The sequence below is a fragment of the Bemisia tabaci genome, chromosome 4 (assembly GCF_918797505.1).
Source record: "Bemisia tabaci chromosome 4, PGI_BMITA_v3".
Taxonomy (NCBI): domain Eukaryota; kingdom Metazoa; phylum Arthropoda; class Insecta; order Hemiptera; family Aleyrodidae; genus Bemisia; species Bemisia tabaci.
The window spans coordinates 1,654,322-1,681,167 of NC_092796.1; the positions used below are offsets into that span (position 1 = coordinate 1,654,322).

Sequence of the window (26,846 nt, forward strand, 5' to 3'; positions counted from 1 at the left end):
CACAGAGTTTGGATCTTATTAAAACAGAACGTTTTCAATTTCAAAACTAAATAGCTTCATCTAATAATTTCTAAATAATGGTTTGGCTCTTTAAGGGGTCATCGCTCTAGTGCGTGAATTAGATTAACGTTTTAAATTCATTTTCTTCGTTAACTTAACACCTTTGCTATCTTCAACACTTTATGATTTTCTAAAATATCCCTGGGTTTTCCGAAAGAAGGTAATGGGATGCCATCTAAAGCCTCTTTTCCTCTTTTCTAAAAAGAGAGGAAATCATTTCAGTTGCCTCTGCCAATTTAATTCAGTCTTCTTCCCATAGAAAAAAAAAATATCACAGGCGTTACTTATTGGAGTACTTAACAATACCGTCAAAAAAAGTCATGAGAAGGCTGAAAATGCGTGGCCATTGATGTGAAAGAAACCTTATACATAGATGTGACTTGATGACATTGTATTTTTCAGAAAGAAAATAATTTGGGGTTTTCATTAATCTTCTCACTCTGTATACCCTCATTTGGCCCATTTGCAAGCACTAGCACATGCATTTTAACCCTCTGTGTAATCCGTGTAAAGCATGAAATAAACTGCTCTATATCTGTTGACGAAGAGGCACTGATTTTGACCCACATTCTAACGGAGGGAATCACACTGAGTGCTGAGTGACACATTGTTGAGTGTTGCACTGTTCCCAAGGTCTTCTTACGTTAGTCAGCATCGCATCGGAGCTGCTATGCAATACCTATTGCTGATTCGCTTACTCTCAAATCACATAATATCATACAGATTCCTTAGAACTAGAAAGTGAGCGAAGATAATGAGAGCAAAAACAGTGTTTGGGACAGAGATGTCTATGACTCATCTTCCTCTGTTTTCTTTCGGTAATAATTGCGCATTTTCTCGCTACCCCAGTAACTTCTTCATTTTTCTACTAAATGACCAAATACTGGATAAAAAAATCGGAATTAAATCGATTAATAAAATGACATCTCGGTGCACCAAATATTCGATTTCGATTATTTTATTTATATTTTCATAAAAAAGAAGAAGCCTACTTAATAACTTACGAATTAAACCGTGTCCTTGTGTCTATTCCTTATACTTCAGAACTTTATCGTTAAATAATATGAAAATAATTTTCAACCAACTATTCAACGACGAAAAAAAAATGGCCGGACTAAACAGACAGTGAATCTTTAGGACCAATTTATTTCAGAAAGCTGGAACACTTGCCAGTGCGAAGCAATTTTTCTGAATTCTAGGTCAATATTCAACCTAACAAATACTTTCCCCCACATCAAAACATTACATTTCATGATACCCGTAACAAAAGAAAATTAGGAGTCATTGAAAGAACGCATAAAACTTGTAATCATGTCGTGAGGTTTTCCTATTGCACATCAAAATTATTGGTTTTCCTCTTGACGAGAATCCTAAAATCACTGTAAATCAGGATTCTACTTTCTCCTCTGTAGACGCAATTGAAGATTGGCCTTTGGAGCCAGCATAAAACGTGTTACGTCGAATTCCATCCGTCTTGGGGTTCTGGCACTCGGATGAAAGGTGTAATTTGGTATGAGGGTCATCAACATAGTTTTGACGATCATTACGACCAGTCGATTTGCTGAAACAGATAGAACATTTTACGATCAGATCTCTCAGAAATTAAGAGAGATCGCAGAGATATATTCGAGCATTAAATAAAAATCTGGAAAAACCTTTGATTGATTTGATGAAAAAATGATTCACTTCATCGGCATAATACGCAACGCTAAAACTAAATTAGAGATTAAGTAAGGTGGAAGAGACAGTCAAAGCTTTAAAGTTAGTGTCTCATGCGATGGAATCTGAACGAACTCCATCATAACGTACAATTATTCTATCTCCATTGATGTCCGTGTTGCATACGCACGGAATTGAAGGCGTTTTGACTGTCCAGGCACTCACCACTTCATCCGTGGCAGACTTCAGACATCTCTCAAGACATGAGGCGCTCTACAAATCATTCACAGCATATCGCGCTATCAAAACTGAAGCACAAAAGATACTCATATCCTACACCGGAATATAACTATTAATGCCTGAGAGATATCTCTGCAGGGTAAACAAAGAATTAGATCGCTCTGCCATTTTTGATCCTCTTAGTAAAGCCCACATATGCAGATGGCGTCGCGTCGCAGGTTAAGTGTCGAGTGCCTGGATTGTCAAAACGCCTTCACTCTCGTGCGTATGCAACACGGACATCCGCGGAGCTCGAATAGTTGCATCCAGGAGTTGAAATGAAATTCGTTTTGTATTCATCGAATGCGACACTAACTGAAGCTTTGATTGTTTCTCATAAATCTTAACTTATTTCCAGCATTGCCTATTGTTCCGATGAAGTAAATCACTGTAAATCATAATTGATTTTTATCACGACATTGTCAATTTTCCGAATAACGCTTTGATTGTTTGAATATATGACAAAGTTACCGTCCTAAAATGGGAGATGCACCCCGTACCTTCTCTGGGCTAAAAACGACGAAAGTGGAAAAGTCATTTTAGGTTACATTAGGCAAAATTCGAGCAAGCATCTCAACACACTTGTATTTTATCTCAATGAAGAGCTAGAAAAAAAACCCATTAGAAATGTAAATCAACCAACGGGTACTTTAGAACCCGGTACGACAGAGCTCAAAGGTTCTTGAAAATATTTCCTACGTTAGTGATTGCTTCCGGTTCATCTAATCGGAGCACCAGAAGACTGAGTTTTCTTAAAATAAAAAATGAATCAATGATACAGTATTTAAAGAAAGCCGACCTATTTTTCTCGCATAAAATTCTGGGCAAGGCGTTGACAAATATCAAGTAAGTGTTTCTTCTCAAGTTTTTCTGTAGATAGGTATTTGTGTTTTCGAACAGCCCTCACAAATATATGTATTCACCAAAATTTTGTTCGGCCAAGAATGAGGAATTTCACCCCAGTAAATAGGATACGTTGAAAACGTAAACCACTTATTGAAGTCGCGAGTTTCATGAGGCCTTAAAAATACCGCACCCCGCCGGGAGGCAAAGGCGACCCGAGAAATATTAATGACTTGGACGGAGAGGGAGCCGGGAGCTGAGAATGAATAACCAGGCAAAAATCAGCGAAAAAGAGACCAGGGTGCAGGTCTGTATGGCATTTCGGAACACACACGTATCCTATAGCCAATTTTTACCGGGGAAGTAGAGGGGACATTTACGGTTATATCATTTTATTAGCAGTTGGTTTTAATCAGAAAACTCTTCGATTTGACTCTGCAACAACAATAAATACTTTAAAAGCATAAAATGAAAATTTCCACCTCTGCCATGAGTTAGATTTTCTTCCGACCAAAAATATAAGGCTACTTTTATGCAGGGCCACTAACTTTCAACGAGAACTCCAAGTTTCAAGTTGATCATTTACAGCCCATAACCATAGCATCCAAATGTAAAATCTTTTGTCTTCTCTTGAACACGCAACAGTGAAGCGCCTTCAATTAGTTGATTAGACCAGATATTAGACATTGAGGTCCTCGAAATTCTTTTTTAACTCGCAACAGCGAAGCGCCTTTAACTAGTTGATTAGACCAGATATCCGACATTAACGTCCTCATAACTCATTTTTAATCGTTACTGTGAACGAACTTCGTTGCTGTTTTTCTTCCCTAAGATTTGATTTAAAAGTCTAAGCCAGTTCGTTAGGACCCATTTCCACAGTTATAAATTGATGACATTCTTGAGACAAAATCTTTTTCAACTGTGGCTTTGTGCACACTCCTAGTTGGTCCACAACATGCGCAAAAAACTTTTCAAGTTTTTGGTAAACTTTCGATCCATTCAATGTTTTTTTTTCTCAAGATGGGTCATCAAAACCGATACTTCCAAATTTGTGCAGTATTATTCGATGTCTGGTTAAGTTCATTTCGATTTAATTCACTGGACGGAGAAAAAAAAATTGTTGCTCATACAATGTTCATGGTGGATTCCAGGGTCTGCGTACGTTTTTAGCACTATTTACAATGTGACTTTTGCGTTAGTAAATATTTCGACCCCGTTGACAACGGTGCATTCTTACCGGGACCGACATACTTGTCACCACGATGCCACAAACGTAACAAACAACGTAACGACAACTATAAAAAATTAGGCACCTAGGATCACTACTGGATATACGAATTTGTTTTACTGGTGCGAATTTGATTCAAGCTCCCCTTGAAAAAGGATCTGAGGGATACCCGAGGCTAAAAGGGACATAGGGAAGGTGATCTAGGCTTGGGAAAAGCTATGGATAAACATTTCACCCATAGGCGGAGTCAGCTTTGTTGCCTATGCGCTGAAATTGAAGGCGAGATATCTGCCGACAAAATTACACATCGTTTATTGGTTCCGTGAAAGCATGCAGCGGGCACAAGACGATTATATATTTTCGAATAGCTCTCTATTCATGCTCCCCGGTAGATTTGATACCTATCTTTACTCTTCGGTACATTTTCCCTCCGTTTTTCACCATGCTTTTTCCTCTCTCTGATATTAGTGTCTTCACTGTGATGACGTCAATGACCGCTATCCATGCTGCCGTGCTAAGGAAGAACGCCGTATGAGCCATTAGGCGTTGCCAAATTTCCCTCGGAAAAGAACGAATTTTTAGGAACATTGAGGATATTTCTCCTACAATTTTTCAGGGGATTTTGTTCGAAATTCGATCTAAAAAGTTTTTTTTTAACCATTTTTTTCTGTTCTCGATGTTTCGTAAGCCTTACTTACCAATGCAGGACCTTGGTCCGTCGCCGAACGGCAAGTAGGAGCCGGGAACGATTTTGTCGAGATTTTCCTGGGCGAAACGATCCGGGTCAAAGGTCTCCGGATCGGGGAAGTGCTTGGGATCGTAATGAAGGGCTAGAATCGAAATGAAGCACATAACATCCTTCTCGACCACAACAGTGGTATCCGGAATCTGGAACGGCTCTGTGCAACAACGGCCAATGATCGCACTCACTGGATACTTCCTCAGCGTTTCTGAGGAGCAAAATCGAACCCAAGAGAGAAATGCAATCTTAGAAATTAAGCATGTAGAATCAAAAAGGCACAAAAACCTTCCAACTTCCAGAGGATGAACAGAACTGTAATATTTTGGGCATGATAATTTTTTTGGCGCTGAAGCTTACATTTCAGCTTAGAGTAATCGGACCTTAAAATTTCAAAGTCTACTTGATATTGTGGATTCTGAGGGAAATATGAATTTGTACCATTTTGTCGCTCAATTTTTTCCTCATTTGGATTTTATGCTGTTTTGATCGTAACTTTTCAATGTTGTAACTTTAAGATGATTTTTGGAGGATGCAGTAAATATAAACGGTTGGGTGTACATATTGCAGTTCTCAATAAAGGCCTTTTTTTCATTTCGTTCAGTTTTAATCCGTAATGAGTCCGTTGCCCTTGTCACAGAATTGTGTTTGGATGCTTGATCCTTATGGATCAGGTAAAGATAATAAGAACTGTCCAAACTTTTTACGTTCAATATTAAACGAGATATCTTCCTTTGAAAAGTCGGGTTTTTGACGTCGTCCACCGCGGTAGTGACACCCCTAGTTTCTTCCATCTTGCTTTCATCCGAATTTCACGTTGAATAACCAACCAGTCCCAATGTGCATCACACCGACTGATGAAAGCAAGGTGGAAGAAATCAAGGGTGTCACTATCACTGTGGATGACTTCAAAAACCTGACTTTTTAAAGGGCGAATTCTCGGTTTATATTGAACGTAGAAAGTTGCTGTTCGAACAGACCTAATAATTTTTAGCTGATATACAAAAATCGAGCATCAAAACACGATTCTGTGGCCAGCGCAACTGACCCATTTGAACATGTTTAAAACTTTAGAGGATACATCCCTGCCGTCGTTTATGTATAAGATACTTAATATGAAACGTTGTTCATCCATGTCTTCGTCTCATTTTTGACACCGTTTTGACGGAGCCTGCGGGGTGCGGGCTGATAGTTGAAATTGATAGACAAAGCGATAGACAAAGACGACATAAGGAGTGTGGAGCGATCCTAATGGTTGAAATGGGTGGTTCTTATAGACTAAGGGGAGAAAATGATAGACTAACTAAAATATCTCTCGTGGGTTGCCGTTAGTTAGTCCATTGCCTACCTCCTTTGTTCATTACAAGCATCCGCTCCCACCACAAGGATCCCTCTATATCCTTTTTGTCATCTTTGTCTATCGCTTTGTCTACCCATTTCAAGGAACAGCCCGCTGGGTCCCTGGGAACACAACTCTCCAAAATGGCTCTTACCACTGATAACCTGCTCCATGAACTGAAGTTTCCTCGTGTCCTCGAATGAGATCCCACCCCCTGCTTCAGCGTGGACCCGACGGACTTCTTGGAGAAGTTTGTGCTGGAGCTCCGGGTGAAATGCCAGCTCGTAAAGACAGAAGACAAGCGTGGAGGCCACCGCTTCGTAACCCACCGAAAGGAATGAACTGATCGCTCCTAACATAACAGTCTCCGTCAGGATTGAGCCGGTAGCCGCAGAGTCTTCATCAGTCTTAGCTCCACTTTGTTGCTCCGAGTCTCGGAGATTCATCAGAATTTGCAAGAAATCCTTACGATTCGGCTCCGTATCTTTTCGTTTCATTGCCTCGACGTCTTTGATGATCGACCTGAACATCAATGGAAATTTTGGTCACGCGTACGCCTCAAGCACCCCCCGTCCCACATTGAGCATTGAACATGGACCAACTGAGACCTCCTCATCATCACACCAAACAGTTTAAGGTGATTGGACGCCATATTTTGTGTCATTGGTTCCATTTTTTCAGCAGCTCGTCATTTTGCTCGAAGTTTGAGATCGCAATTCTGTTGTCAGGAGACTAAAGAATTCACTCACCAATTTTGCCAAACAAATTCAACGTAATATAGGCGTGGTTTCTTTAGAAGGAAAATATGGCATTCGAGTGCAGTCTTCATATCAGTTTCGAATGCGAACCATGATACCATGTTCAATGGTATTTTTCCTCTAAAAAAACCACGACTTTATTAAGTTGAATTTGTATGTTTTAAAATTGGTAAATGAATTACTTAGTTCTGATAACAGAACTGGGATCTCAAATTTCGAAAAAAATGGCAAGTAGCTGGGAAAATGGAACTAATCAATGCGATATATCGCATGTCACTCTGACACAAAATGTAGGGTCAATCGAATCACCTTAAGAACATAGAGCCTGTGAAGCATTCCAATGTCGCTAACCTTGCAAACATAAACGATCATCTAAACTAGTTTCACCTCTACTCCCAGTAAACTATGAATTCAAGACGAAAATTACCGTCGCAAAGTTTACTTTTTGCATAGAATGTACCTAAGTTGCACAATCCCAGCAACATTGAAATGCTCTTAGTTCCTTTTTGCAAAATGCGATCCAATTGGTTGTTGCTGCAAAAAATAGTTTCCCACAACCTGCTATACAATGCTCCAGTGACCATGTAAGTTGGCCCGAGCACTAACTTTTCAGGAAGAAAGCCTTTCCCCTACCTGGTTTCTCACTTAATATCCGCCCGAGTTTCGCATATCTTCCGTTTCTCCTCATCGCAGCTTCCATCAAACCGCAATTGCCCGGAAACTAGGACCGCACATCTTATCTGATAAAATCGTTCGCCCTTTAGACCGATTCTGGGGGGTTAGGCTGGACTAGTCGATGAGTCAACTGTTGATCTAATTTCATTACTTGAACGTAGAAGAAAAACGGAGTAAAAAATCACTAATGTGTGATCAATTTTCAAGGACAATTCTGTAATTTCTCCTACGATTTTAAATAGATTAAAACGCGTAATATCGAAAATCTAAGCTCAGATTCGGATTCCTCGTGAAAAAATTGATGAGATTGCATGTATTATATGTTAGAATAGCGTGAAGGAAAAAGGTTTAACGACGTGTATAGATTCTGTCGTACTATTCGTTTGAACTACGCCGCCGCGCCTCGCCGGTCGCCCGAGATTCAACCGAACGGGGAGGCGCCGGCGCTTACTAAAGCGTTCGGTTTCGTCCCGAGGAATTTCTCACGATAAATTCTTATTCTTCCTCCTCCGCTGACCCACTGAGCACTACCCATGTTGCCACGTTGGATTCATATGCTCGAATCAGTATGTCTACGTTACGTCTCTTTCCTTCACGCTATGCTCCGGTATGATACATGAAATCGCATCGATTTTTTACGAGGAATCCGAATCTGAACTTCGATTTTGGGTATCACGCGTTTTAAGTAAAATTTTTCAACTTCAAAAACCCGAAATGACTGAAGTGGCTTAAAATGCCATCTCGGCTCCTGTTCGATGGATTCTCCTGACAATTCGGTGTCAGGGTATGATACATGAAATCGCATCGATTTTTTTACGAGGAATCCGAATCTGAGCTTCGATTTTGGGGATCACGCAGTTTTAAATCAAAATTTGCAAAATTCAAAAAATTCAAAATTCGAAAATCCGAAATGGCTTAAAATGCTATCTCGGCTCCTGTTCGATGGATTTTTCTGAAATTCGGTGTCAGGAGGTATTTTTCGACGGGAAACTCGAATTTTTAGTCAATTTTTAAAAATTCTCAAATCCAAGATGGCGGACGTGGCCTAATATGCTATCTCGGTTTCTATTGTTCGAGTCTTGTGAAACGCGGTATCCCACGGTATTTTTCAACGGAAAACTCGAATTTTTAGTCAAAATTTCAATCCAATTGGAGTGCTAAATAGTCGCCGTTCTGTTTCTGAACGGGTCGGATTTTCGACGGAAACTCGAATTTTTAGGATGTTGAAAATTCTCAAATCCAGATGGCGGACGTGGCCTAAAATGCTATGTCGGCTCCTGTTCGATGGATTTTGCTGAACCGCGGTGTCGGAGGTACTTTTCGACGGGAAACTCGAATTTTTAGTCGATTTTTAAAAATTCTCAAATCCAAGATGGCGGACGTGGCCTAAAATGCTATGTCGGCTCCTGTTCGATGGATTTTTCTGAATCTCGGTGTCTCAGGGTATTTTTCGACCGGAAACTCGAATTTTTAGTCAATTTTTAAAAATTCTCAAATCCAAGATGGCGGACGTGGCCTAATATGCTATCTCGGTTTCTCTTCGTTCGAGTTCGCTGAAACTCGGGTATCACGGGGTATTATTCGACGGGAAACTCAAATTCCTAGTCAAATTTCCAAAATTCGTAAACCCGAGATGGCGGCTGTGGCCCAAAATGTCATCTCGGCTCCTGTTGGTTTTTGTGAAACGTAGTATTAGGGTAACTCTTTCCAGTCAAGTCTTCAAAATTTGAAAATCACGATTGCTAGAAATCAGAGCATTGTATGGTGGGTTATGATATGAAAAACTATTTTTCGCAGGACCAAGTAACCCGCTTCTTCAAAAATAGCATCTTCTTACTCATAAGTATGTATAGTGAAGAAATTTTAAGCCAGGATATTTTTTAACTGACAGTAGGTATTCCATGTAAACTTTTGATGAGCCGCCGGAAAATTATATTCTATATGTGTTGAATATAAAAATGTAAACATTCTAAAATGAAAATCCAAAACAGAAAGTGCTGATCGTAATGCTTGGTATTCCAACAGAATTTTTCTCTTCTTGAATGCACACATGACTCCTACCCCTGTGAAACATCAACAAAGGTTTTCATGGCATTTACAGGCAAATAGCGAAGGCTAAAACAAGGTACCTCGTACACTTTCATTTCTAAGATCCTTAAAAAACTATAGCAGATTAAAGATGCCAAAAAATTCAGATAAAAATGCCTCCTCTCCAAAACTTATGGCTAACAAGAAATATTCTTTGTCCATGATTACAAAACTGGCAAACACCATCAGAAAATGCAAAAAAAAAAAAAAAAAAAAAACTATGATGTGCTTCTATTTTCGATTTTTCACGTCAAGTTATATTACATGCGTGTTTTTGCATCGTCATTGACAATTGAGTGAACCTGTGAATCAAATTGAGGATTTCATATGTTTCATGGGAGTAATTTTCTTCCGGCCGAGAATGTATTACATTTGAGATTTCTTTTTTTCAACGACACAAATAAACAAAGTGTATTTCACATACCTAAACTCAAAACATTATTGTATGATATGAATCACCACACATTTCATGGACATATCTCAATGGTCAAGCAACAACTGAGGTTTTTATCAAGGAGGGCAGCCCAACTGCAATTGCAACAGAATTTTAATTTTTTTAGCGGAATTCACCCGACAAGCCATTTTGGCGGACACCATAGTTTTCCAAAAATATTTTCACCTCACCTCCTTTAAAGCTGTGACTGTTATAAAAACCTTGACTAAAATGGGAGGTGGGTTTTTACAGCTTTCATATTTAATTCCTTCAGGAATGAGATAGGAGTTATTCCTTATCCGGAGACAAGGAAGCGTGAAAGCTGTCACTTTTAGGACTCCCTTGTTGACCTACCTACTGTGTGGGTGTTTTATGACGAGTTGATCATTTTTGTCAGCAATCAAGTCGAAGTTTGGTAAACTAATCTATAAGGTAGGTCAACGGCCCACACAATGGTGATGACTGCTGCTGTTTTAATTGTGTTTAAAAGGAGTATTGAATCCTTGAGGGTAAAATTCTCCATCCGTCGCCACGAGGAACATCTTACCTGAAGAATTGTATTATTGCAGACTCGTGCATCCTAAAGCCTAGTTTGCCTGAAAGACCAGGGCAGATAGACTCTAAGGTCCAGATGCTGAACCTGCGGAAGCTGAATTTCATCGAAAGCTCCAAGACTCGTCGGAGTTGGCACTCTGGATTCTGGATCGCGTTGCACTTGATACCCAGAGCAGAGGCTCCGATCACCTGGTAACAAAGCATGTAATGAGAAGTGTTCCATGGAGGTCGACTCCTGACCACTATACGCTGCCCAAATCCCCAACCGGCGCTTTGCGCCTTCAGAGAGCCGCCTCTCAGCGACAGAGACTGGTTCTAGATTGGACAATCTTGAGACCACTGGATTATCTGAAGATTACCATCTGCCCTCAGCCGAATAATTGTGGGAGTATTGATTGAAAAATTGCAAAAACGCCTACCTCTTTTGCGGTGTTTCAAAATCTCCTCCAATTTTATTTTATTAGATGGGAACGAACTGATATTGTTGCTTGACATTCTTACAACATTTTCTTCTCACAGAGAGAAAAAACAAGTTTTCAAGGAATCACGCAGTGGTAAAATAGTGCTGTCTTGCACTGATACACGATAGAACTCTGACCATAATATTTGAAAATTTTTGGACATTATTTACCTTATTTTTCCCGAAAGATATCGTGGCCCTAGCAGTATTCTATAGTGGTGTTTTCTTATTTTCAAGAAATGACGTTGAATATTTTTCTATTTAGGAAAAAAAATAAAAACAAGAAGTCGGCAGCGTCTCAAACCAAGATTCCCGTTCCTGCAGTTTCACCGTCGATATCGCGATATAACTAACAATTAGACAGGAATTAAAAGTTAGGGCATCGCAAAACCAATAGTGTTGATTGTTTGCCTGGGAAAACTACAGGCGCATACTTTGTGTCTAAAATTAACCGGAAATAATAGTTCCTAGATGGTAAATGGTATCTGACAAACGGAACCTGAGACAGGTGGAAATGATGGGGTCCAGTGACGTCAGTGGCGACAATGGCGCCGCCTCGTTCGCTCGTGGATCGTGGTCCGCATTAACTTATGAGCCCTGTCCACAACGCTCTTTCGCCATGCCCACGGCTCACGGGTGCCGCAAACAGTCGGCGTTTAGTTCCGTTAGGTAGAATGTAAAATCCCGCTTTTACATTTCCCCAATGGAAACTACTCCCACTTTTACATTATTTTGACTGCATTTTGCAATTTGGAACTATAAATTCTGGCTATTCTGGAAACACACTTATGTGCATTTGGAAACTAATGGCACATACGTTGTTTTTAAACCGGGCTAGAATCTATAGGTCCAAATTGCAAAATGTAGTCAATTTCTTATCCAGTTTTCTAGAGCACACCCCATCTCTCCCACTCGTCCATAGTTTCGTTTAGCAGCAATACGTCCAAATGTAGTCAGTTTATTCCATATACTTTTACCTCTCTTCTGCCATAATACAATTAAGTTTTAAAAATATTCTTACTTCCATAGAGTAGTTAGACATGAGCTCGTTGACACAAAATTCTGCCCCCTCTTGCCCCTGCTCCAAGCAAAGGCGCATAATATGAGCATCTAGTTCCCTCGCGCAATCCAGCAGTGTTTGGTACAATAGCCTCAATTTCACGGAGCTGAATGCCTGCGCCGCCTACAGCACAAAACATTTTAAAAGCCCTTTGTAAAAAGACAGGAGTTCAAATTGTCTATCTACTTGAGACTGAAATGATAAATGGATTGCATTTCGCAGAAAGGAACCAAGAGAAATTCGATGTTGCTAAGAATGTGCTCCTTACACTTTCTGCAATTAAAGTACTGAAATCTTGCAAAAAATTAAATTTATAAGGTAGTTTTCATTTCACAGTTATAGTTGATTATGAGTGAAGATAAAATCTGTTTAGGTGGTTAGTTTATATTTGCAAGGTAAAAAAAAGTTGCATAATCGTAGCGATATTGGAACACTCAGGGTTCCTTTTTGCAAAATGCAATCCAAATGTGACCATGACCCTCTCCCTAAAACTGAAGTCAAAAACCATGAGTCAAATGTAATCATTGAGCGGATTTAACCAGAATCTTTCATACTGCATTTCACGTTGCCCGATTTTCTATTCCATGGCAAGACTTTTTACGAGAATATCAAGGAACATGAAAGAGCGACGCCAAAAACGACCGTTTTTTGGCACAATTTGGGCCAGAAGGGATTTTTCTGAAACCGGGCCCAAACGATACCTTATGATACCCTAAAACTCTGGTTAAAATTTTAGCTTGAGTATACGCTCGGTTTTTGAGAAATGAGGGGGCAAAGTTGCCAAATCGCCATCATTCTGGACAGCATTTCTACAGCAAAAAGACGGGGAAAATGGACGAAAAAGTCAAATATTTGATGGGTTTCGGCTGTAAATGTTCTCATTGGGCCCCCAAGCATTTAACTGTGTTCAGTTTCAAAAATTTTGGTCGCACAGTGGTCCAAAATGGGGAGAAATCGTCGACAAATCAGGATTCTTTGTCAAATTTTTAGAAATGGAAGTAAAATTTTCGGTCTGCTGCAGTTTTCATGGCTAACAATGTTCTTATTGGTCCTCAATTTATGAAAATGTGTTCAGCTTCACAAATGTACATCGCACAGTGGTCAAAAATGGGGGAATTAGTGGACAAATTAAGATCCTCTGTCAAACTGTTGGTCCCCAGTAGAGTTTAAATCCCGGAAAAATGCATGTTTTTATTTTTTTTTAATTATTTATATATGTCAGACCGTATTGTTTATAGAACGTTGTTATAGAATAGACTTTGTAGCATTATTTCAATAAAATATGCAAACTTTCAGAAATTTAAAAAAAAGAAAGAAAAGTGGAGAGAAAAAACGTAAAAAAGATTTAAATAGTCAAAAAAAGAATTTAAAGAATTTTTCTGGGATCTAAAGTCTACTGGAAACCAATAGTCGTACATCATTTTTAAAAAGTTAGGCAGAAGATCTTAATTTGTCCACTAATTTCCCATTTTGGACCATTGTGCGATGAAAATTTGATAAACTGAACCCAATTGAATGCATTGAAGACCGATAAGAACATTGTTCCCCATGATCTCTGCAGGAGACCAACAATTTTACTTCCATTTTTAAAAAGTTTGACAAAGAATCCTTATCTGTCCACGATTTCTTCCCATTTTAGACCACTGTACGTCCAAAATTTTTGAAACTGAAGACAATCACATGCACGGGGGCTCAATAAGAACATTTACAGCCCAAACCCATCAATGGTGTAACTTTTTCGTCCATTTTTCCCGTCTTTTTGCTGTAAAAATGCTGTCCAGAATGATGGCGATTTGGCAACTTTGCCCCCCCATTTCTCAAAAACGGTGCGTATACTCAAGCTAAAATTTTTACCAGAGTTTTAGGGTATCATAAGGTATCGTTTGGGCCCGGTTTCAGAAAAATCCCTTCTGGCCCAAATTGTGCCATTCTTGGCGTCGCTCTTTTGAAATTTTCTAAAAATGTACCCAATATTATGATTTGCAACTGTAATCAGTCATACTTATTGCAAATCGCATATTTCGTCGTTCGCGAGGGACTAAGAAACTTTTCCAAGGTCACAACTTTTTGTCATGATTAGACCAACCCAGCCCCTCCTCTGGTCCTCCCCAAAAAAGTTTTTACAATAAGCCCTTCCCCGCAACTTAGCCACATTCGCAGTCGCACTCATTGCAAATCGTGTTTTTCGTCAATCGAAGTTACAGGCATAGCACGAATGCGTGCCGTTAAAGTATTTGAAAATTTGTTCATATGGGCACAAATTAATGTATAATTTTACGTGATTTGCAAATTTTTCACTCAAAAAATATTTAAAGCCTCTCTTTTGCAGCAAATTTACCACCAACAATGTTGTTTCAGCTTAATAGCTGGAAGATTACATGTTTATTGCGTAAAGTACCGATTTTAATATTAAAACAATCGTCATTTCGTGGATATGCACGACGGTCATTTAGTGCAGGGGTCAGGTATCTTGCTAAAATCAAAAATACAAAATAAAAACTGATTGTACCGTTGAAATCAGTATATTCCCTGCTTTAGTTTAAACTCAATTTGTTTAAAAGTTCAATCGAAATGCAGGAGGGACTTTAACACAGCGCAGAAAAGTAGGCGATTCAACAAATGGGAGTTACTTGCCGCATGAAGACATTAATTATTATTTAAAAATTTGATCATGCTGAACCACTCGAGGAATCGCCAAGACGGCAAAACGCAAGGCAGTAAGGATCACTTCAGAGACTTTAACTCAGCGCAGAAAAGAAGCCGTACCGACAGATGCGAGTTAGACGCATGGAGACCTTATCAATATCCAATATCATTTGAACGTTTGCTCATGCTGAACCATACCAGAGGTTTTTAAATCCTCAGTAGCACATTTGTTCCTTTCCTGAAATTTCGATCTGCAAAAATGTGATTTGCAATGAGTGCGACTAGTTATGGCTGCAAATGTGGTAAAGTTCCGGGAGGAGGGGGGTGGGCATTGCTAATCACAAGTTTTCAGATCTTTAGCGGCAAGTTTTTGTGCCTCGCGGGTCACTTCGATCGGCAAAAACGCAATTTGCAATGAGTACGACTGATATTAGTTACGAATTCGGCTACATTAAAGCATAATAAAGAAAAGACCTCTACTTGTGTTGAATTAAAGTATTTTCACTGGCCGCTACACAAATATTCCGCTCATGAAAAATTACAAGGTAAATTTCACAAAAAATGGTGAAATTAGAGGAGACGAAATGAAAATGCTCAATCCGGAACATTAGAAAATTTTGAACTTTTGATGGGATTACGACTAGTGTTCATCTTTTTTACCCTAAAAAAATATTCCCTCTGGCAGCAAACGATTCCGGGGGCATTATTTCTTCGAGCCACCCTGCTGAACATGCTCATTGCTCATGGAGCTGTTTTTTCACTTTTCACTGTTCATTGGACCACCGGACATGATGGGAATTTAATCATTCTGATAAATGCTTCCTAACCAGAATTTCATGTGGAACACGATGTTTGCATTGAACATTACTGAAATCAACTCCTAACTAAGATATTACCGTTTTTACATTACAATGGTCACGGGAAATTTTAATAGCCCGTTCACATAAAACGCAATAATCTATGTGAGTCAAATCGCGCATCACAACAATTGGTGGGTTTTTTCAATCGAGCGGTGTTCCTTTCCCTTCCTGTGTTGTTTAAAGTGTTAACAACGTGCAACAGCTAAATCGAAGCACTGAAATCAAAATTGCGATATTTTCATACCACGGAGACTGTTATGGTATACCGTTTAGTGCGCGATTTGACTTGCGTAGACCGTTGTGTTTTCATGGGCGGTGGGTTTAAATTCACGCGCTAAGAGACATTGAATACCTTGGTTAGAGTTAATTTTAGTAATTTTCGTTTCGGTAAACTCGTGTTAAATGTAAAATTCTTGTTAAGAGTCATGTATTAGAATGCTTAACTTTGCACTTTGTCTAGCGGTGCATTTGAAGAATTCAGGTATACCTTTTGCCGCACTTGATTCCAGCGGGGGCCGCGCAGGTGGACAAGGTCCCAGTGCACTGGGTCGTTCTCGCTGAGCTCCATGTTGTGCCGGTCGTGGAAATTTGAGAAGTTGTTGACGAGGACGGATCGTATGAGCTCGGGGTCGCGAGTTAATTTTAGTAATTTTCGTTTCGGTAAACTCGTGTTAAATGTAAAATTCTTGTTAAGAATCATGTATTAGAATGCTTAACTTTGCACTTTGTCTAGCGGTGCATTTGAAGAATTCAGGTATACCTTTTGCCGCACTTGATTCCAGCGGGGCCGCGCAGGTGGACAAGGTCCCAGTGCACTGGGTCGTTCTCGCTGAGCTCCATGTTGTGCCGGTCGTGGAAATTGGAGAAGTTGTTGACGAGGATGGATCGTATGAGCCCGGGGTCGCGGAGGACGAGGCTCGGGCGCACCATCTGGAACGACCCTCCATACTTGTGCCCGCGAAACGCATCGTGCATCTCCATGAATATCATCCATACATGAGTCCGCCCCAGCCACAACTTTACCGACTAAAACACAAGAATTTCACTCAGATTTATCAAGGCCGCGTGGGCGTACAAAGGAGGGATCCGGGAGGCCTGCATGGCCCCCCTAAAATTTATAAACCTCGTAACATCCTTTTTTTTGTATTTGTATTTTTATTTACTTTTTTTGCAGCAATGTATCATGGTAAACCCTTTTAATGAGCCCATTCAAAAGTTTAATTGCTGAATGTTACTCCAAGTTTGCAGAAATGGTTGCCTTCATGATGTCACGTTAAAGACTTCCTGAGAATGTTAACCATATGGCGCCTCATTGGAAGAAACCCCTCCCCCCTCCTTCATACTGCATCGAGACTTTAAGAAATACGTCTTTAAAGTTTTCAATGTAATTCATTCATTCCTCTCAAGTCACGTTCAATCCAATTCGTATGCATCTTAGCAAACGATCAATGCGCGGCAATGATAGAAACGCCTTGAGATGCAACTATAACTGTTTTGTAGTTGTGTATGTTGCATATTCATTAATGAGAAGGCGTTTTGATTTTGTCGCGTTGACTACGAACTATTAGCGCCACGAAATCCACGATCACTCGCGCTTCACTGTTCGACGTAGAGCAAGAAGGAAAGACGGAAAACAAAGCTGAAATACTACAATAAACAACCCGAGATGTTTCGACTCAAAACTGAGTCATTTTTAGTCGGAAAATACATTAAAAATTAATTAATTGATGATCATCAATTCATTGATTTCATCATCATCGAATCATTAATTTCATGGATATTTTTTAATTTTTATTGTATCTTCCGACTAAATATGACGAGTCGAGACATTTCGGGGTTTTGATTGTTGTATTTTGGACTTGTTTCCCGTTTTTCCCCCTTGTTTTACTCCTGTTCGACGTATTTGACATTATTTTGTCCCGAGGAACAAAAAGAACGAGCCAAAAAATTCCCCTATCGGCGCCTCTTTACGAGGTGCCATCTGAAATCAGTACTTCCATCGAACGACGATTGAAATTCAGAACGAACTTTGAATCTTTTGGAAAATAAATTAAAATGTTTCTTAATAGAAACGTCAACTTGATTTTCATCATTTCACCTTCCCAGAACTTTAACGGTGCGGCTACTAATGTTCGAGTACTTTTTTTAAAAATCTTTCACGAGCGGTTTTAGAAGTTAGAAGAAAATTTTCGGACCATCATTTTTATAGGAATGGCGGAAATTTTTCACATCCCATCGATGTGTAGGAAATTACTTCATATACTTTTTAATACTTCTCACGACATTCAGCAGCTTAACTGATACAGAAAATCATATTTGCTATTCAGTTGTACGAAATTCAAAGAACAAAAAGTTTTGGACCATTCGGTTGTGATACCTACCTGAACGAGGATTTCCCAGGTAGACATACTTGGGACTCCACGTCTTTTCCAGTATTGGTGCTTTTTGTGAACGTAGTATGAATTATACGAGACAATGCCCACCAAAACTAGAAAGAGGACACTTACAATCTCCATCGCATGGCATTAAATCTACCTGTAACAAAACAAAGACCATTCATGAGCAAAAAAAATAAAATATCCGAGCTTTTTCTTCGGTTTCGTATAAAATCTCAGTTGCATGAGCCGATGCAACAGTTCGTAGAAGCAGGATTACGGTTAAATGAAGCAAATAGTAATTACTGCAGTTATCCCGATTGCTCCGTAACTAGACTTGTTTGATGCGACTTGAGCCCTGAGCCTCATGAGAATGTATTCATGACAGGGCCTATGGTTCAATTATTACGTAACACACTTTGTCCGATTTGTCGCTCCCCCCCCCCCCCTTGTAACGCAACCGTAACGCAGAACTACCCCCTTTTGAATTACGTAACGCTTGCATCCTCCCCCCCCCCCAATTTTCAAAAAATCAAGAAAACGCTGAGTAAGCAGCTTGAAAGTTTTCTTTATTGGAGATATTTCGCGTTGCGTCGGCTGGGTCACGCGCTGAAAAGATTCATTCGGAAAGGGCGGGATTTTCAATTTTTTGCACGTTTTTTCAAAAAATTTCCGCCGGGATTGTAGACGCTGGCTTGACCAATGACCCCCCTCCCCCCATTGTCAAGCACGCCGTAACGCTGGCGCAAACCCCCCTCCCCCCTAAGTGCGTTACGTAATACTTGAGCGGCCCCTATGTCACAACTGAGAAAGTTCCTTCGCACGTAAATACGTCCAAGTTGAGGTATCTGACCTATCCGTAAAGCGTGACGAACGAAGCAGAGGCATTCGCATCATCGATGATGGAAAGTAGGAGGATATGTTTACGACGAAATTAAAATAGATGCCGGAATCACACGCTGAATTTGGCAGCTGAATATGGAAGTCAACAGTCATCGCTCAACAGCGGAAATTTCTCAAATTCGAGTTATTTTCATCCAGATGTGTATCAAATTTATTCGAAAAGTTCAGACAAATCAGACATTATCCGATGGTCTCTGAAAATCGTAGCTGAATTTTGCGCGACACGCGCAAAACTCAGGCACCGGGTCGCTGACTCCCACATTCAAGCCACATTCACCTCCCACATTCAGCGTGTGATTGCGGCAAGAGATAGAGTGCATCGCAAAAAAATGGAGGGGAAAAAAGAAGGGGAGAAAAACAAATTCCAGCTGCCGACAAGCGAGAGGTGAGTTTTCAAAAAAAAAAAAATGCACAGTCTTCCCGTCACGATGCTGATGAGGTGTCTCGTTATCGTGCTCATCGTAGCAAGTCTCGGTTCAAAGGTCACCGCTCCGAGGAAGCCAGCCAGTGCCTACGGTCAGCACCGGGACTATCTTATCCCACGGCACCAGCAGCGCAGGAGCAGAACTCAACCCCGCGACATCCCCCCACCCCCACCACCGAGTCCGCTCGAATCGGTGGGGTCGAATTATTCGAACTACCCATCCAAGTTGCAGCGACTGGCCAAGTCTTTCATTAAGTTCAACCGGCATGAGGCGACCCAGGTCAAAGTAGATATGACGGTGAGCAATCTTATACTCGTTGATACAAATTTTTACGAAGCAGCCCAAGACAACGGCGACAGGAGGAAAACGAGGGGAAAATCGGGAAACGAGGCTAAAATGCAACGATAAAAAACCCGAGACGCTTCGTTAGTTTTTCGTTAGTGTTTCCCGGACCTTGGCTGGCCACAAACATATGTACTGGGTACTGCCGTGCTAAGCAAGAACGTCGTAAATCCATCAGAATTTTCCCGCGTTTTCTGGAACTTAACACTTCATTAAAATAAAAACTGTTTTAAAGCATGCACCTCAAATTTTCAGGTTAAGTTCTTGATAGTATTTGCAAAAGAATTCTGTAAAAAAAATTTTCCTAAGGTACACAAGTTTTTCTGCTATGATACGTTGCTCCCAAAAAAATTAGAATGACCTTTACGGCGTTTTTGCGTTGCACGGCAGTGTAGGTCCCAGCTTTTTTCATAGATATTTTTTCATTTTTGATATTTCTGACTGAAAATGACTCAGTTTTGAGTCGAAATGTCTCGGGATTTTTTTTCTGTTTTTTTGTTTTTGTATTTTAGCCTTATTTTCCGTTTTTCCCACGTTGTTTTTTTCCTGTTCTCGTTGATACTTGGACTACATCATTAGTTTAGAATATGACGGTTTTTTAAGTAGTTAATCTTGATCTAGAGAATACATTTAATGTGACTTGAAAAATGAAGTCTCTTGTATGTGAGGTCAAGAGATGTTGAATGTTTTTAAAAAAATCGAATGAATCTATATAAAATAAATTAATTATAAAATGTTAATAAAATTAATAAAAATAATTAATGGCAAATAAATTAAATAGATGCAAAATAAATTCGCCATAAGAAAAATAAATAAAACAATAAGTGAACAAATTAAAAACAGAAATAAAATAATAAAACATCAATTAACTGAAGAAAAAGAGTAATTAAAATATTGTTGCATGGACTTGTCAAAAATTACTATTTCAGCATTATTACATATTGTTTTTTGTTCATGTGAGTTCAAAAAATGTGAGTAAGTGTATGAGTTTTATAAATGTTTATAAGTTTTTTAGAGTAATTCAAAGCTATAAACTTGGCAACGCTATTTCACCACCAATTAATAAATCACTTTTTGAATATAAACTTACAAAGACAAATGAAATATACGGTGGATTTACGCCTCAAATGTTAATGAAATATCCACGTAGGTCGCTTTGAAAACAAAGAACCTATAATTCAACATTTTAAAGTTCAAATGTATACCTTTGCAACGGTATGTCGTTTAAACTATACTTGCACTCTTGGTACGGTCACCAAGTTCGTTTTTTGATTAAGATGCTTGATAAAATGATCATTTTTCGGTGGTCTATAATGTTAACTTTGCAACGTTGTATATACAGAATTAGTAGTAGTACCCGTATCGATACAAGCATGCATTCAATATTAACACCAACTGTTGGTAAAATGTCAAAGAATATCATAAAATACCCAAAGCAGTGGTTTTTTTAAAATAAAATTCTTGAAAATATGAGACGTGTGCAAATTTGCAACGCTTTATTGCGAAACCAGACGTATACTGAAGCTAAATTTTTTCCGGAGGCTTGTTTCTCTGAAATAAGGATTCATTTATTTAAGCCACATACTAATGAAGCCCCTAAGTTCTCGACGAGGGGCCACTTTTGGGAAGGCTCTTAATTTTTTTTTTTTTTTTTTAACAATTCGTTGTACCATTCACCGTTAAAAAAAAACACAGTTATTCTACCGTTACAACGGTAGTAATGTCACGCGGGATTCCACGGTAGTAGAACCGTGGATTTTGATTCTTGTAACGATGAGCACGGTGTTATGACCGTCGAATCCCGTGTGACATTATTACCGTGCGTTACATTATTACGAGTTGCCTTTGTTTGGATTTTTTCCTCTTTTCGGGAAAATATTTTCGACGTATAAATGGAAAATTTTCAAAGAATAATCCCGGAAGCCGACCTAAAGTCCCTCGTATTAAGTTTTAGTTAGAGTGTTATAAAAATGCATGTATGTGTTTTTTCTTAATTTCCTTTCATTTACGAGCATAGGGTTTTGCGCTTTTTGGAGTGAGGCGCGCGACACTCCCTTTGCGCTATCGGGCTCATTTATCACTTTTTGGGATTGCAATTTTAGATGTTGCACTTTATGTCATCAATGATGAATGAACTTTACACATTATGGTGAAAGAGTGAACTCCAGAGCTCACCCTGATAAAAATTGGCAGTAGAATCTGTGTTCCAAAATACCATAGACCTACAGCCGGCTGTAAGATTTCCAATAGCTTCTATAGCCGGCTACAAAATTTCTCATAGCCTTTTATAGCCGATGGCGATTAAGCAACAGCCAGGCAATAAAGTGTATGCTAAACGTTACTAATTAAGGATGCTAGGACTTAGTGAGTTTTTGGAATACATGCTCTCTTTTTGGGCCGTAGTATCTTGATTTATTTTGCGAGGAAAGCTCCGTACTTTTGATGGATGCCTGTCATTACTAATATAATAGAGCGCCTTCAGTTTCGTATGATACTGTGCAATACCTCTGGTGTGAAATAGTTGCTTCAAGCGCCGTGGCAGGCGGGCAGCCAGCGCGGAACACGCACTGGCGCCTACAAACCTAACAGGGATACTTCACGCGTTGCGCATTGCGTGAAGTATCCCTGTTGGGTTTGTAGGCGCCAGTGCGTCGCCGCTCCGCTTTGTGTTAGGCTCTAATATTTAATCTGGCGGAGTCAGCGTTATTCAACTCATGATTTTGAAATGTTTGCACATTCTGCATGGATTATTCTCATTTTAATTGATGAAAAAAAATATGTATTATAAAGGAAAATATAATGTGTGTTTTGTAAATATTAAGGTGGTTCCGTATCAAACTTAATGATTTCCAAAGCACCTGAATTTCTACACAATTTCCTATAGCCTTTTATAATCGATGGCGAAAAAGCAACAGCCAGGCGATAAAGTGTAAGGCCCGGCGATAGGAACTATGGCCCGGCTGCATAATTTTTTATCGCTTCGTAAAGCCCGACCGTATGATTTTCTCCGCATTCTACAGCCAGTTATATGATTTTCTGTAGCCTTCTTTAGCCGGCTATACGAATTCCTGTGGTATTTTGAAACGCAGCTCTTATCGCCAATTTTTACCAGGGCAATTTTTCCCCGGGGTATTCACACGGAGACTAGTTTCGGTAAAAATACTATAATTTCGATTTTTTTTTAAAAATAAAAATTGACTTTATCTTTCCTCTGTGCTATATATTTTAAATTATCAGCAATAGAAAAATAATTAAATTTACATTGTCTATTGAAACAAGATAGGGGAGGCACACAACTCGTGATCTTCTCCCAACGATCGATGGAATTTCTTTTCAGGTGGGAGAAGTGGCACAATTGCTGCAAATGATGTACGCCGTGGTGCAAAATGACGAATGCGCCAATTTCAGTTTCGGTTTCCGGACGGGTTACTACAATTGCGTTTCCATGTACCGACAATTCAAACGAGTGCCCATTGAGTACCGGGGAGCCTGTGCGAATGCTTACCTTGCCGGTTGCTACAAGTGGCGCCTGTCCAACGGCGCGAGGAAGGGATGCGCCTTCTTCATCAAGACGTCTCCTGGAGAGAGCTCCCCTGTCCAGGGCCAGTGGCAATCCATCGAGACCTGCGCAAATGGACTTTTCGCAGTTGTAGCCCCGTATTTTCAGCAGACGGCTCCTCCCCCTCCTACCTTCGACTAATATGACGCCCTGTCACTCAAATGAATATAAATCAAAATATTTCTGAGAAAAAAAAATGGTCTTATAATTGTATCACTACTTTTGCCGTGAGTTCTATTACTTCTGCTAGTTTCAAGTTTTTTGCGGCGATTAAATCTTCCACGAGAAATGAGGGAGTGCCAACTCTCTGACGGGTTGTGGCAGGGCCTAGTTTTGTGGCGGTCAGGCGTCGCAGAGCGCCAGAGAGCGTTATGAAAGCGTCTCCTATTTATTTGGATATTTCATAAAAAATCCAAGGTAAAACTATTTTTTCGCACTTTGCACCTAATTTAAATTTTTTTCCTATTGATTTATCGTGACCTCTTCTACATGATAGGAATACACACCTTGTGCATAAAGATAGGATAAATAGAATATTCACAAACGACCGACTAACTTGTATCTTACTTACATTATTATTTAGCGAAGAATATACCTATTGGTCTAATTCAATTTTTTAAAAAAAAAAAAAAAAAAAAAAAATCTTAGACACCTGCAAGTTAGGATCCTGATTTTAAGTCCAGAGTAAAAAGAGCCATGAAAAGAGCCCGAGATAACATAGTTTTTTTCCAGAAACTTGTCGCCACTGTTCCATCCATTGTTCTAATTTAAATGAAACCAGATGAGCGAGAATAGTTAGATCATATAAAGTAACGTACCTAATAAGGTTGCAAACTTTAGTGAAATCGCGTGGTTCTTCAACTTCCCACTGAACAATGCACACAGGTAACCTGAGCTACTATCAAAGGCACGTAGGAATAGGGTTGAAGGGGAGAAAATAGTTATATTTTGTATTCCTGCATGATCTCATAGATACTCAAAAGTCCACTGAGATGGGTACAAAACTGTCTTTCCTCCCGAAGGACAGACGTTTTATGTTTAAATTCTTCCTGAAATTTGATTGATGGACAAACAAAGTCTTCCCCTCGTTAATAACGGCAAAAAGGTGAAAAGATGATGGATTGCATTTAATTAATTAGCGGAGTCAGTTGAGAGGTCAGGGTTCATCATCGCCCACTCAAACAAATTACTCATTATGTTATTACACTTACATACTGCACTTTTGCACTTTTCTGAATCACACTGCTTGAGTCAATTGTTTTCACAAGAGGGAACAAGTTCATTTTCAGGTAAGATCTAGTTTGCGTGTATTTTCACGCACCTCCGGGATTATGGAAAAAACGGACTTTATCTCTTTCGAAAACAGTTGATTCGATTATGCTGATTATTGCTGATACAGTCAGTGGTGCGTGGCGCGCTTTGCGATATATCGATTGACCTGCCACTTATACCTTCGGAAAAGGATCGATAAACAGGGTGTCTGCAACTATGGATCTTCATAATCAATTCTCCAGCACAACTTCAAATGGGTTCAACCGATAATCGATCATTGACGCCTCGCCACCGGATGCAGCTGGCATTGTATGGATATGCTTGAGGCTTAGCTTGAGCCACCATTTCAGGTCCAAGCAAAGAGGCCTTTCTGACCTATAGATCATGACGGGGCCAGTGTTATTTATAGCGAAGAAGCGTCTTATCTCAATGTTGGAGTAAGAACACATTTCAGGATTAGCTTGTGTGCGTGGACCCGGACTCCTATTGAAAAAATTGAACAAAATAAAAATAAGTATGCAATACCAAAAGAAAAAAATTCAGAGGCCTTCCAGGCTTATGTGATCTCAGTCTATCCATGGAAATAGACCTCCGATTCTAGAACCTTCCTTGAAATCGTTAAGATCAATGGAGACTGTCTTCCTTTTTCTTCAGTATTTGGTAGGTACATTATGTCAACTGATAAAAAATGCTAAAAACTAATATGGAGTAAGAATGAATCGAATTCCGAGTTTACGTGAACACCCAGCGCGTCGAAGAGGTAATTACTCAAACTGCAAACTTATGATGGGATCAAAGTTAAGTACAGTGAAATACCCTAAAAGACACGTGAAATTTAAATGCATACTAGTCCAGGCGCCTGGTAGCTAAAAATGAGGCTACCTGGAATTTTGGGTACACAGCGATTTTTTTGGCTTACTATAATTTTTTGGGTCGCTGAATCCGAATCTGAAGTTTCCTACCGCATATCTGGTGAGCATTTTCCGCTATTTTGAAAAAATGGACTGAAAAGGCCTTTTTTTGCGTTTTTTTATGTAGCGGCTACGCATGAGAAAAAAATTGGCCTCCGGCCAATTTATGCGCGGCGCTTCGCGCCGCGTACCGGCGCTACGCGCCGGCATTTGGGGGGCTTCGCCCCCCCATCCGCTTAGCGGATTGGTGCGGAGACCGCACGGGACTTTCTCGCTCGAGCCGGCGCTTCGCGCCGGCATAGACACTTTTACTGGAATATTTAGAAAAATACTGCCAATTTTACAAAATCATAAAGTTTGATCGGAATTTTGATCACAGGATAATAGTTATGAAATTTTTATTCAAACCACTGAACTTTATTGTAAATGTCTTCGCGATATGTGATGAATTCATATATTCGGACTCGACTTGTTGATTTTATGAGGCATCTTCAATTAAATATGTAATTGATTAACAAAGTCTCCTGTCAAAGATGGCGATCCGTAAAAATCTTACAAGGGGAACTTACGGACCTGCCGCCTCCGATTGGGCTGAATTTTTTTTTACAGACTCTATGGACCAATTCTAGAGGTCAATTTGAGCCGTTTTCCCGAATGCGCAATAGGAAGGGCGTAAAAAATTCCCAAAAGTTGCGTTTTCGGCGTGTGATTTGGTCGTGCGGCGCGTGGCAACACTGAAGCAGCCTCTAGTACCGCTTTATCGGCCTGAAGGTTTCAGCGGAGTCCGGAGCCCTACTGCACACGTACTGGTTCAATGATAGTGATGTCCCGGGTTCGATCCTCGACTTTTTATTTTCCGCATGATCACGTAACATTTTATTTTTAATTCTTCATCCGCATTTATAAATCAAGCAGTTCCGATCACTATCCCCCCCTCCCTCATTTTACGTACATTTTCCCCCGATATTTATTCACATTGGCCACATATAATCGTATGAAATTTCATTGATATAAATTAATGAATTAAAAAGCAAAGGGCTAAAATAATGTGTTTCTTGGTGACCCTTGCATGCACATGGGTTTGGGGTTGCTCTTCGATTTATTTACACATTACATATTTTTCCAGGAAAACATTTGAAGATAATGTAGTGACAAATAAGGTTTTCTTTTGCTTTTTAATTCATTAATTTATATCAATGAAATTTCATACGATTATATGTGGCCAATGTGAATAAATATCGGGGGAAAATGTACGTAAAATGAGGGAGGGGGGGATAGTGATCGGAACTGCTTGATTTATAAATGCGGATGAAGAATTAAAAATAAAATGTTACGTGATCATGCGGAAAATAAAAAGTCGAGGATCGAACCCGGGAC

The 26,846-nt window shown here is 39.6% G+C and overlaps 3 protein-coding genes across 5 annotated transcripts; 1 reads left to right on the top strand and 2 right to left on the bottom strand.

The window, feature by feature from the left end:
- Positions 1-1,186: 1,186 nt before the first annotated feature.
- LOC109031318 (probable cytochrome P450 6a13) lies at positions 1,187-16,310 on the bottom strand. Of its 2 annotated transcripts, XM_019042773.2 has the most exons (6): positions 16,170-16,310; positions 12,138-12,299; positions 10,649-10,845; positions 6,302-6,669; positions 4,768-5,019; positions 1,187-1,621 (listed from the first exon to the last, which is right to left on the bottom strand). In XM_019042773.2, the coding sequence occupies exons 1-6, from the start codon at positions 16,248-16,250 to the stop codon at positions 1,455-1,457; spliced, it is 1,227 nt and encodes a 408-aa protein (XP_018898318.2). In that variant the 5' UTR covers positions 16,251-16,310; the 3' UTR covers positions 1,187-1,454. The 2 variants fall into 2 exon arrangements, with proteins under 2 accessions (XP_018898318.2, XP_018898319.2); XM_019042774.2 differs by lacking the exon at positions 12,138-12,299.
- A 107-nt stretch (positions 16,311-16,417) lies between these two features.
- On the bottom strand, positions 16,418-25,045 carry LOC140224408 (probable cytochrome P450 6a20). Of its 2 annotated transcripts, none has more exons than XM_072299134.1 (3): positions 24,105-25,045; positions 18,064-18,217; positions 16,418-16,708 (listed from the first exon to the last, which is right to left on the bottom strand). In XM_072299134.1, the coding sequence occupies exons 2-3, from the start codon at positions 18,196-18,198 to the stop codon at positions 16,433-16,435; spliced, it is 411 nt and encodes a 136-aa protein (XP_072155235.1). In that variant the 5' UTR covers positions 18,199-18,217; positions 24,105-25,045; the 3' UTR covers positions 16,418-16,432. The 2 variants fall into 2 exon arrangements, with proteins under 2 accessions (XP_072155235.1, XP_072155234.1); XM_072299133.1 differs by lacking the exon at positions 24,105-25,045 and adding an exon at positions 23,233-23,864.
- Positions 18,822-23,427, top strand: LOC109031319 (uncharacterized). The gene is made up of 2 exons (XM_019042775.2): positions 18,822-19,682; positions 23,065-23,427. The coding sequence occupies exons 1-2, from the start codon at positions 19,368-19,370 to the stop codon at positions 23,425-23,427; spliced, it is 678 nt and encodes a 225-aa protein (XP_018898320.2). The 5' UTR covers positions 18,822-19,367.
- Positions 25,046-26,846: the final 1,801 nt, after the last annotated feature.